Genomic DNA, 13,854 nt, shown 5'->3' on the forward strand with positions numbered 1-13,854 from the left:
TCTTTTGCTGAGTACGCTATGATTCTCGAGTTGAGCCACTGTTTCGAAACAACTTATGAGATTTTAGAAGTATGCCTAGTTATCAATATGAGCTCTAATGGTACTCCAGCCCTTATGCTTGTTGGGTATATTCGACGCCATTTCGTATGAACGCAAATAACTGATAGGTTAACTAGAGTTTAACCCTGGCAGAGCGGCCGCTTAAGCTTAGCTTAAACTTCAGTTAAAGTAGACTGAAAAACTGCAGAATAATTTTAAGCGTAATTTAACTGACTGAGTATAAGTTCAACTCAGTTACTGAAAAACCGGGCCTAAGAGCTTAAAAAGTAATTTCGTAATATCAATCCACAGTGAGGGATGAAAAAAATCACCAAAATTAAAATATGCGTTATTTTGCAATTACGATTATTTATTCGTATGTGATGATTTTCAAACTATTAAAATTTAATCAAACCGAACAACACTTATTAAGGTTTCTAAAAGGAGGAGAGCTTTCATCCGACTGCTTCTTGTCGTGAATTAGGCCAAGTCGAATATACATATGTACAGTTGCGATCTCTGAAATAGTAGTGTGCACTTCCGAAATGCACACTTCCAATAATATCGGAAATTATGTGATATTGATATCGTTTTTTTTTTTTTAATTTTCGTCCCTTGTGTATGCCTTAAATATATGCAAAATATAAACCGTTGGCCTTGAATTCCATCTAGGCGGGTGGTGAAATAGTAGCGTATAACAAGTAGTATCACAAAATTTAAGTTAGAATAAATGAAGTTTGAACTATGATACGGAACGCGATTACTAATCAAAATGAACTGAAAGGGGGGGGGGGGGAGGCAAGCATAAATTATCAACTACCGTACCCCAAATTGTTAAATATTTGAAGACTCATCCCACAATCTGAGCTGTCGAAATTTAAGACGACCTAAAGTTACCAAGTAGTGTGCATACGATAAGAAGACGGTTTCGAGAATATAACGTTTATGCTAGAAGTCCACGTAAGTTCCCCTAAGAAAAAATCATGTACGTAGCCTATATTTTTCCAAAAAACATCTGGCCCTATATAGCGTCATACGATCCGTAATCGAAGGATTAGGGAAATATGTGAAATGTTGGCTAACAGTAAAGACCCTCGGTTTGATCCCCACCAAATATGGAATATCATCCGAGATACACTGCAAAGATGTTAAGCTTTGAGGATCCAGTATTATGGTATGGGAATTTCATATCATGTTCGCCAATATTTTGTATAAAAACCATTGTAGACGAAAATAAGTATGTCAACATAATGAAGGATGTTATGCTCCTATTCGCCCGAAAAAGAAACTGCTTAAAAAAGCTGTATGGGATGCATAACCAAAAAGCAACCACAATCTATGGGCTGTAGTGCGCCGCGCATAATAGTCAATACCAAAGGAGAGATGTCAACGCCTCATAGACAATGAGAAATCGATGAGTGATTAAAAATAACGGTCATGATACCAAATACTAAATAACAATGCTCATTTTAGTGTTTATATTCAGGATTTAATACATTTTATAGAATGTTATGTAATATACACTTACGTTAAAAAAAGCCGACGACAATGTGTTCCCCTTTTACATCGTTTCTACGGTCATTGCAGCTACGTAACGAAACTTTTTAGTTATTGTGATTAACATCGACAATTCCTTAACTCATTAGGTGATATCTTAGAGCGGAAAAGCTAGAAAGTGCCTAGCAGCTTGAGTAAAAGCAAAATTGTTTCATAAAATAGTTTTATTCTTGAAGAAAAAATTAACATAATTGTCTACGAAAGACAAATCACGCAAAATCTGGAAATCGTAGGCGGAGTACATCACAATGAAATATTCTTAAAAAGATTATGGACGAAATATATTGAATAGGTGACTTTATCGTCTCATTCTCGAAGTGGACGACCACGAAACCCCAATGTATGCGTTGATAGGAATATCGTCATCATGGCTCTTCTGAATACATTTAAAACTACTTTCGTCTTTGATCGAAGGAACCTACAGCCAATATTTGGTGATGATTGAAGTATTTGATTTTTATAGAAGATGTAGATAGACTGAAGCTAACATATTTTTGTAACGGCGGCAGATTACTAAACGTCCAATAACAGCCAAACTCAATAATGCAGTCCAACTTTAGGTGTTAAAATAACTTGTTTGTACGGCTGCCATAGTTCTGAAAAATCCCATTTTCCCAATTCCACATTTTACTGCAGATGTTAGGACTTAACGTCATATGTGACCCGGCCTATGAAAAGGTGGCTTATGACTCAAGAAAGAAATTGAGAGAAACAGCTGTTAAAGATAAACAATGCATTTCTTCAGTTACTTAGGGATTGACTTCATATAACTCCTCACTGAATTTCAATGTTCTGGCATTTATACCTTCAGAGTTATGCCGTACCAAAGATTTCATTTGCCACGCCCCTTTTTTATATCCAAATTATTTTTAGCCTAAAACCTTCCCGTTGTTCGAAGGAACCTTTTGCCAAAATTTGGTGATGATCGGTTTTATTTAGCTTGACTTGACAGGCAGACCGCACGGCCACATGCACGGCCGTTGTGAACGAATTTTGTAATTGAAATTTAAGTAACTTCCCGATAAGCTGCAAGCTTGAAACTTGGAATATAGTTCAGAACCCGATGACAATACAATAATAAAATTCGCCGCTAGGTGGCGCAAGAATCGAGATATTCACAAAAATCGTATTTGTGGTCCGATTTGGCTCATATTTGGAACACATAATACATACATTAATAGAAAGCGACCTATGATGTCCGATTTGGGTCATATTTGGTACAAATATTACATACAGTCCGGTAGAAGTGATATCAAAATATTTTGGAGTTGGAGGAGGGACAAGCATACGTGGCACAGAGTCGTGTAAAGTTTTTGGAAGGATTATGTATTGAGGACTTAGATTGTAGCAAATTGTCAGGAAAGAGTCCTTGTAATAATGAGTCACTAAATAAACTAAATAGAACGAGAAATAATAGGCAATTAAGACTAAAAACTTGAAAAAAAAAATAATTTTAGTTAAACGGTTTTATTGAAAACAATACTTACATGAAATAATAGTAATACTAAAAGCTAGAAAATAAGTAGGTCCTAGGTACTAGTCATCACACTCCTCATCAATCTAGGGCATTGATCAGACAGCTAAATAAAAGCGTTGGGCGCGTCAAGTTTCTATTGATAGTCATATATAAGACCAACTGAACCATAATCAGGTTATGCTTCGCCTCACATTTTTAGAAATTAATAAAACGCCTTTTACTTAAGCCATGCTTAAGTGATAATCTCAAGGCGAATGCATAAGGTGGTGGCAAAGCGAATTCAACCAATTCGCCGTGCAGAAGAAAGTCAAGTCAAAAGAAAATTTTCATTGATTTCGATTAACTGACATATTGGAGCACAAGGCGTTGTATGGAAAATTATCAAGAAGAATAAATCAGCTCTTGGGATAGCAACACATGGTACAAAACACACTAATATATGTATATTAAAGGAGCAAACCAACTTCAGGCTACCCTGAGGTTGTTAAGAAAAATATTTTTTATAAAGTTTTGAAGTGTTTTAATGAACATTCTGTCTACTGATGCAGATTTGATCTCTACAACTGCATAAAAAAATAAGGCATATAGCCAGTAGTAAATATCAATTAACTATATTGGGAAACTAACAGATCTCTGTCAATAAGTCAAAATACATATCACATTCATCTTGAGTTAGTTTGTCTAATAGATTTCGACAGGTATATTACTAAAGGTGTTTGAGTACATGGGATTAGCTTTTTTTGTTTAAATTTTAAGCGATATAATACATTTTAGTTTAATTAAGTTCTAAGAACTTGTATCTAAAGCTTTAACAAATATAAAGGTAAGCGTCATAAAGAACCTACCTCAATTAATGTTGTTCTAATGAACATTTATGTCCGCATATAATTAGAATAATTAAACATTTGGCACAATAAACACCAGAGGAGATTTAGGCCAAGCTTCTCTTCCAATTTCCATCGTGCTTATTTTAATTTTTTCTTACAAATGTTTCTCATGGTAGTAATACACTCGGAGTGTTTTTCAAAGCAATGGCTAGGGGTGACACCGCTTAGAAAAAAATTTTCTGAACTGTTCTCATATTGATTTTCCCGGGACTTGAACCCAGGACCTTCAGTGTGGTAGTTGACCACGCTACCACCATCCCATGATGTGGATACATACCTATATTTATTTAGGATTATGAGACGTATTTGCAATGTAACGTTACAACAGGCACCCGGTCTTTTTTTTGCATTTAAGATCTTGTAAATAAATATTTTTAACAACAGCCCAAATTTTTTAATAATTTTGTACAATTTTTTCTCGTTTTCCATTTTTATTATTTCAGTTGCTACTTTCGCTTTCCCAGTACCGAAATTCGTATACAATTTGAGAGTTTCGTACATAGCGACTCGATAAACGCTAGAGTGCACAATAGCTCGACCAGCAGTGGCATATCGTCCATAGCTTATAATAATACCCATCATCATAATGTAACCGGACTACAGAATAATAGTGGAATTCATGGTGGTGGTGGCTTAGCAACTACTGCACATGTTGCGATTATTTCACCAACACCACCCGATGATCATCATCCCCATCATAATACGCATGCGGCATCTGGATCAACAACATCAGCGCATGGATCAGCACATGGCTCTCATCATCATCATCAGCACTCACATCATGTATCCTCGAATGCTGTGTCGTCATCGACTCATCTGTTGCCGCATATGGATAATTCGAATGTATATTCACCATTAAAGATATCCATACCGAAAAAGGAGCAAAAGAGCCCATATCTATCACCAACTGGCAAGTGGAATTTTTTACTGTCTTTTAATTTAAAGAAAAAAAAAAACAAACAAACACATTCATACACGTTTTGTCATATGTATGCATTTCGTATTTAATTTAGAACGCGCCATTGTGTAGACAAAACATTCGTACACCCAATAGTAGCTTATAGGGTATTACACATTTCATTTAACGCAAAGTTAAAGCTGTCGTTCTCATAACGCCCATGCCATAACCATACCAACCAATTGGTTTTTGGTTTTTCGCCATATCCATAACCTAAAAATATTTCAGTTGGTGGATTTATACAATTTTTAGATATTTATGTTTCGTTTTGGATACGTTCTGACTAAGGGACTTATTATTTGTGGAATTTGTTCGTAGTTTTTTGCATTTATTCTTTTCTATGACATTTTACATTTTTTAGGTTAAGGCACCAAACCGATGCCAATAGAGATAAGGATTAGTAAAAATGTGGTTATGACTAAAGCGTTTGACTATGTCAACTTTGCCAGGCCCTTAAATCCTGTTAGATATTGACTTTCCTCTAAATATGTATGGTAAGCAGGCAAAAACAAAAAAACCAATAGCTGTGGTGGAAGTGAAGATACTAACTAATAAGAAATTAGGCTATTATCCCAAAAAAAATCTGAAGCTAAATATTGAGTAAAGGAATTTTAGAGGGTAATAGTCCACAACAGAGGTCGACTGCGGAGATAAAAAATACCGCCATCAGACTATTGTTACCGTGGTCAAGACGCGTTGAAACATCTCCCGACGTGTATTACAAGTAGGTTCCTGGTGTAAACTATTACTTCTAAATGTAACGAGCCTGACCTGTGCGCATCTTGCACAACCAATATAAAAGTCTCTTATCAAATATCAACAGAAATCAGCTGTTCTATTAACTTACAGCTTGCGCTGCCATCTAGCATATAATAGCACCTGCCGCCAATCAATTAAAACTTACCGCTTGCGCTGTAACTGCCGGTAATGCAGTACAAATATTCACAATAGTGCCATTGTACAAATAGATTTCTTTGTGTGCTCAAAATCGTTTATTTTTAACAAATTATTTTAATAAAATATAACTAAACAAAAGCACTACGACCAAAATTGCCCAAAGCTCGCTAATAGCCCGAATCTCCATCTTTACAACCAAAACTTTATAGATTTGGATTCCAAATAAGAGCGAAAAAGGGACCCGTACATAAAAACAGCAATTAGAAATAATATACATATATTGTAACGAATTTACTGGAAATTCTCTTATTTGCAACCTTCTGCTAAGTTCGAATCACTAAACTGTTGAATAAATAACTCCAATATTTAATAATGCAAAATGGCCTTTATTCAAGTACTTTCAAAATAACACTTCTATTGCTCGACAGATAGCGTGCTTAATCGAAACTGATTGTAGCGCCTCTACTATTGCTGCCTTTTATACTCTTTGATTTCCTCATTGCATCTTCTAGCGATTCTGTTCTAGAATCTACTAGTTGGTTATCTGTTATAATTATAACTACAGATGTACGTGTATAGCTCTCATATGCGCGTGTGTTTGTGAGCGACACTTCCACAATTATAATTGCATATCTCAGATAAGATATCTGCATGTGTTTGTGCGTTGCTTCTCCGCTGCGTGTACGTACATATGTGTAGACCTATTGATTGATTCGTTTATGTAGATACATAATGATTGATTTATGGATGTGCATACAAATCAGTCTTAGCATCGGCTTAGAGATGACAGTACCCCTTAGTGTTGCTAATATTCGTAACAATATGATGAGAGCTAATTCTCAAGAAAGTTCTAACGCCAATTTTTAATTATCCTCTAACGTTAATCTTAACTCAAGAAGAACTGTAGTCATCTAAGGTGCCTACAAGCAAGTTATAAGTAGGACTGCGATACCAAAAAGTTCTAAGTAAGGCTGGCGTTTGAAACTGAGGGCTGGAAAATATTTTATTAATTCGTTCGTTAGCAGTTTATCTCTACTTTTTCGGTTAACTTCGTGTTTAGATCGAGTTCAATAAATAAAAAATAAATACTTGGCGTGATTTATCTCAGACAGCTGCAAGGCAAATTAATTTTCACTGAGAAAGTTTTCACGGTAGAAATACACTCGGGAGTATTTGCCAAAACACTGTTAAGGTCGCCGGTACCAAAAGCCGTCATATTTCTTTGTTCTGTTCAAACATTTTTACACAGTGACTTGTTCGTTTCTCAAAATGTTGCACTGCAATCCTACAAAAGTGCAGCATAGAGTATGTTCTGGCCGCTAAATAATAACAGCAGTTTTGCTAAATTGCTAATAAATTTTTGAAATGTTGCTGATACTCAGGCTAATTACTTAATTGGCGCTTAACCGTCTAAACGGTTATGGCCGTCCAACAAGGCGCGCCAGTCGCACCCTCGCTCCGCCAACCGGCGCCAATTGGTCACGCCAAGGGAGTTTAAATCGTTTTCCACCTGGTCCTTCCAACTGAGTGGTGTACGCTCTCTACCTTTGCTTACATAGGCGGGTTCCGATAGAAACACTTTCTTGGCCGGAGCATCATCCTTCAATCGCATAACATGGCCTGCCAGCGCAGCCGCTGCGTTTTAATTCGCTGGACTATGTGGATGTCTGCGTATAGCTCGTACAGCTCATCACTCAAGCTAATAATGTGCTGCAATATCACAGCGAATTTTTTGTTTGCATTTGTATTGCCAGTGATGGTCAATAGATTGTCAACATTTCATTCAAAGAATGCGCGACGTTGCCACAGTTGCTCAAACTATGCCGAAGAACGTGATACTCTGTCATAAAAAGTAACATTTGTTGCGACAGCTGCAGCTCTAACACACCCATATTCTGCTTTCTTAAAACGTAAGGGTACCTGGTTGGCCGGTTGATATAACCGTTTTTTTACGGTTATTTTTTAACGAACTTATGAACTTTAATTTCTTTGTATATAAGTTAATGCCCGGATTTGTGCGAGTTTAAACTTCAGTTAAAGTTGACTAGAGTTTAACCTTGCCACTTTGTGCGATAACATAAAAGGTTGCTGTTCATATCAGCTTAAGCGGTCAAAGTGGCAGGGTTAAATTCTAGTCAACTTTAACTGTAGTTTAAACTCGCACTGAAAAATTGGGCCTAAGTGCTACATCTTAAGTTTTATACTGCCATGAAAAATTCAACATTTTTATTGTGTAATGTCGACATATTTCATAATAATATTGTGACGAATATTAGCAACACTAAGGCATTCTATCATCTCTAAGCCGATACTAAGCAGTCACTTGTATCAACATAAACAAATCAATCATTATGTCTACACATATGAACATACAAGAAGCGGAGAGATATGCACAAACACATGCATATATCTGAGATACTCACAAAAGTATGAAATCATCGGTGGAAGTATCACTCCCATATACACGCGCATATGGCTATGCGAGAAGCTATAAACGTGCATCTGTAGTTTATACCTCGTAAACAAGTAGTAAATTCTAAAAGAAGAAACGCCTAGAAGTATGCGAACGACACAGCAGAGAGTATAAAAGGAGCAAAAGCTGAGTAAGCAGAGTCAGTTTTGATTTAAGCCCGCTATCATTTGCGAAGTATAAGTGTTATTGTGAAGTATTTTCAAAGTAATCTAATAAAGACCATTTTGCATTATTGAATATTGGAGTTATTTATTCAACAGTTTAGCGATACGAACGTTAGTAGAAGGTTGCAAATAAGCGGAGTTTCCCTAAATTCGTTACAATATGTTAATGTGGAAAAATCGTGTTTCTGTAAGGCTCTGACGGTCGCAAGTTCCTCAATAAAGTAGAGGGTGAGAGGGGCTGGCCTAGGAGGTTCAATGTGGTAATATTATATAGATCTCGAGATGCTAGGTCTTGTACCTTAATGGTACAAGGACCATGAACATCGATAGCACTCGCTACAACGACATAACACTCCCCAAAACTTTCGGGGGCGTTTTGAACAACAAGGACAACGAAACGAAACGGGAAAGGGAGAGTTATACGAAAAGCAATGGGTAGATAACGAGAACAAGTAAAATAAGATAGGAGTGGGAATCGGAGAGGGCGAGTATGGTGCAAGAAACCTAGAGAAAAGAAGAATATGAAGGAAGAATTAAGTGGGAGTAGAAGAGAGATAAATCAAGAAAGTGAAAAGGGAAAAATACGATGGAGAGACAGGGATCAAGCATGGAGGGGAGGGGAGAATGGAAAGAAGATCATAATTTTACAGAAGCTACAATATGACAAATGCCTCTGTCTACTGAGAAAGTAGATACATCGCAGAAATGAATATAATCTCAGGAGAACTTCTCAGTTATCTAACTACATGTATCTTATATGTACAGATGAATGCAATTTAAACAAGTAAGGAAGGCTAAGTTCGGGTGTAACCGAACATTACATACTCAGCTGCCAAATTAGAGCTTGCAAAACTTTTAAATTACCTTTTAAAAGTGGGCGGTGTCACGCCCATTGTCCAAAATTTTACTAATTTTCTATTCTGTCATAAGGTCAACCCACCAACAAGTTTCATCGCTTTATCCGTCTTTGGTAATGAATTATCGCACTTTTTCGGTGTTTCGAAATTTTCGAAATCGAAAAAGTGGGCGTGATTATTGTCCGATTTCGTTCATTTTAAATAGCGATCTGGAATTACATTCCAAATTTTATTAAGATACCTCAAAGTTTACTCAAGTTATCGTGTTTACGGACAGACGGACGGACGGACAAGGCTAAATGAATTTCTTTTTTCGCCCAAATCATTTTGATATATAGAAGTCTATATCTATCTCTATTAGTTTAAGCCGCTACGGGGTACCGTTATGCGAACAAAATTAATATACTCTGTGAGCTCTGCTCAGCTGAGTATAAAAACGGTATCTTGCGTTATTTTCATATACATACATAGTTTCGTAGTGGTTTATAAAAACAAGAATATTGAAATCGGCTGTCAGGTGAAGCAGGTATTCCGTATTTGGTATAGAGATTAGGGCTGATTACATTCCCGACGGCGGTGTAGCCGTCACATCTGTCATATTATTTTTACACATGTTATGAGTGTCATTATTTTCGGCGCGACAGAGCAGCACGACAATCAATCACGAAAACCGTTGTAGCCAGATTAAACCTAATTCTATTTTTGGAAAGCGACAGTGAGTGGCGTCCTTTTTATTTTGTCAATAAAAACTAAAATAGAAGTAAATAACAGATAATTAAAGCTAAAATCATTTTTTTGGGAGTTTTTTTAAAGATAATAAAAACGTTTTTCTAAATTTTTCGCTACTCTTTGCTGTAATTTATATTGGTGGGATGGACAGGAATATACATATATATAGATGTACACCTGTAATGTACAGAAAATATTGTAAAGAAAAATATGCAAGAAACTACTTGGCGTATTTCCCTAAGCCATCAAATATTTCCTTTTAAATCGGTTGAGTGGTTATTTAATAATGCCAGAAGAAAAGCGAGCGATTCTTAATATGAGTTCCCGAGATGGTCGGGCTAGCACCTTAATGGTGTTGTTACCGGAGCGTACCGGGTCTGTATACGGCAAAGGACCATCACATCGATAACACTCCCCAAAGCCTTCGGGGATTAACCTTATCGCTACAACAACAATAACAACATTCTTAATATGAGTATGTATTAATATGAGCGATCTGCTGGTTATAAGAAAAATCTACTAAAATTCATCACTTCATTCAGCTAAAATTTTTATCTCTTTCTGTTGTTTTATTAACTTTTAGCAATGGTATTTTTAATTAATATTTGTTATTATTGCCGTTTTATACACAAACATACATATTTATTTGCTATACACTTACACTTGATACGATCGTCGTCATTGTATAAACAAAAAATGCAAATATGTACAGCCGACACAAGCAATGAAATACGACACAAAGCAGCGCTTTTATGCGGCGCGCCTTTGGCGAAAAAATATAACGAATTGGAACAAAACAAAAAGCCAAAAACACTACCTTGCTAAAGTACAATAATTCTATATTTATGTACATATGTATGTACACATGTACCAGGCATGAATGTAAACATGGTGGATGTAGCTAAATTCGCACAACTTACCCTGTATTTCCAGGTACGTAGTGCGTAATTATCTTATTTGCAAATTTGTTATACCTAGTTGTGCTTAGATATTAGAGGTTTACGCTGATCACTTTATGAGCGGCGGCCGCGTAGGCTCTATTATATACCGGCGGTGGCGGCGTGGGCGGAGCGCCGACGTACGCCGGTGTTCTTACTTTAAAAAGCTTGATTTTTCTATTTAAAAAAATAATATTTGGGAAAGGTTTTTTTGTATGTGTTTAAGGAAATCAACGTTTTGGCAATTTTCGATCGTTCAAAAACCCACTCAGCATTTAGGTGATTAAATTTTGAATTTCCTTACATATTAATACAATTTGATTACTCTTTCTGACTAAAAAATGAGTTATCATACAATTGAACAAAAGAAATAATCAAATATGAATGCTTTTTATGAACAAAAACTGAAAATAATTTTTCGATCACTTTTTGGAAACATTTTTGAAATCCTTTGATGATTAAATTGTAATATTTCATAAAAATCAACAAAAAGAATAATCAAATATGCCTACTTTTCGATGAACAAAAATTTAATATAGTTTTTCAATCACATTTTGGAATCATATTTGAATCAAATGTGTTTATTTTAGGTGATGAAAAATTTATAATCATTTTTAATTCAGCTTTCTGAATCTTTTATGAATATATTTGTTGACTGAATAATGAATTTTGTACTTGTTAAAATTTTACTTTTCATTAAAAATCTTATTTTTTCACATACACATATTTTTTCAATCATAAAGCTAAGAAAAAATATATACAAGTTTTATTATTTATACAAAAGATATTCTTCAAGACAAAAAATAATGTAATTTTGCTCGTGACCGAAGATTTCCCCAACCATTTCTCCATCTTCGGCTTCCCAGAAAATACATAATGATTGTTGTGAGCTATTTGAATCCCAGGTAAGTGAAACTATCTTGACATACCTGGATATGGCTCAACATCCCGTATCGTATCCGTATTTTAAGATGTAGACGAAAATAGCTGATTTTAGATGTTGCAGTCGCAGGTGTATATTGGTCAGGTTTGTTTGCGAGTTACCTGTGGTTCGAATAGCTCACTCCGCATGCTTTCTTCCCCTGATGAAATAAGATTATTATGTTGTATCTCATTTTGAATGCGATATAAATAATAAATGCATGATAATAGCATTCAAAAATGATTCAAAAATCTCAACCAAAACGATTGAAATATGTTCACGAATATGATCAGAAAATGACTGTGAAAAGCAGTTAAATATTACTCTAAAACTATTAAAGCTCAATTTTACAATGATTTCAAATATGAATAAAAAGCGTTTCGAAATAGGAATCATAAATGATTATTCAAGAATAATCACATTTAACGTACATTTTTCACCCGACGATACATTCATTTTCGAACAGAAAATGCTTTTAAATTTGAACGTTTTTAATCATCTTGGGGTATGATATTTAAATATTTTTTGATCAACATTTTCAAAAAATGCTGGCTGGGAATTTTTAGGAGTAGCTCCTTGGGGAGGGATTGTCCCTCGTTCACTTACACCAGAGAGGCTTCGACCCTAAGCCCGGTCTTTGGAATTTGTACTGCTGCGTCTGCTGAAAAGAAATAGAGATACATAAAATGGTCACACTTTTGTCTGTATATCTCGTGCAAAGCGTAGTTTCACCTGGTGTTAACTCCTAATAATCGTCGCGAACACAATTTCTTTAAATAATTTGTGGCTCCTTGGCGGTCACGCACAAAGGCGACTTACTGTTTCTATTAATGGTCTATTAATACTCATGACTCTTGTGACACAGGGCGCATCCAGTTTTTTCGAGCTACAATTCCCGATGATTAAGAGCTATAATTCCCGATGTGCGAATAGAAGCAATCCCGACCACCAGTCGCTACCACGCCTCCTGATGTTCACACCATATGTTTGCACAGAAGCCTTAGGACTGCGACTTCGAACTCATATGTACCTTCTCCGACGTCACTTTCCTAGAAGCTCAATGTGTAGCTCCGAAGACTTTCTAACGGGTGGTTTTGTCGCGCTATGCTCCCGAGCTACACCAGAGAAACACCTTGAAACGTTAAGGAGTGACTATTCCGCCAAGCGGCCGCCCTCGAAATCATAAGCAGTCTAAGTGGATGTCATTGCGTAACTCATGGGTGAAAATCGTATAATCCTCGGCGCATCTACATTATTAAAATTTTACAAGGACCCTGGATAAAATTTTTAAAATGTAGACCAAAGTTTGCAGACGTGTGTGTTCACAACATTGATTTCAATAGTCTTCGTTAAATCAAAACGATATTTTAGAATGAAAGTCTACCGATTTTTTTTTTCTTTATTGACAACAAAATTTGATTTGCTTTACAACAATTAAGTTGAAAGATGTTAATTGTCTTTTTTCGACCTTATGCTATAAGAGCTCATTAAGGATAACCGCGTAGCTTCAGTTTGCGGACTAGTTCGACTGTCCACTACGTTAGGGTAGTAGCAAACCCGGTCATTTGTTCGACTGTCTTGGAAAGTTTTTGCTTCACCCCTTTGTCTGTTCTTGCGAAGGACAAAGCCTCACCTGGTTAATATATCTGCCTACGTATTCACATTTGTAAACGGAGCCGTAAGGTGTTGGTGATATTAAACTTGGTTGATAGGCTATAATCAATGTAATTCACTCCAGGGGACTAGTTTTGGATAGGGCCGCCAATTTTAAGAAATGTCAAACCGGGAGGCTTGGGTGTTGAAGGATGAAGGGTGAAAATCAAAATTATCATTTCAGGCGCTATTATATAGGTTCGCAAATAAACAACAAATGTTTGAATGTAAGCCCAAGTGATTTTTCAAACCCTTCTCATACGTACATATATCCTCAACTTAAGTATGAGGTAAGAATCATTT

At 36.0% G+C, this 13,854-nt stretch overlaps 1 protein-coding gene across 3 annotated transcripts in view; it reads left to right on the forward strand.

The window, feature by feature from the left end:
- Window positions 1-13,854, forward strand: part of FoxK (forkhead box K) — a 57,091-nt gene that overhangs the window by 5,309 nt on the left and 37,928 nt on the right. For all 3 annotated transcript variants that reach the window (XM_067787906.1, XM_067787905.1, XM_067787907.1), the window contains exon 3: window positions 4,404-4,870. In XM_067787906.1, coding sequence (XP_067644007.1) covers window positions 4,404-4,870 — 467 coding nt within the window. The remainder of the gene's footprint in view (window positions 1-4,403; window positions 4,871-13,854) is intronic.

Source organism: Eurosta solidaginis, chromosome 5 (genome assembly GCF_040869045.1).
Source record: "Eurosta solidaginis isolate ZX-2024a chromosome 5, ASM4086904v1, whole genome shotgun sequence".
In the NCBI taxonomy this organism is placed as follows: domain Eukaryota; kingdom Metazoa; phylum Arthropoda; class Insecta; order Diptera; family Tephritidae; genus Eurosta; species Eurosta solidaginis.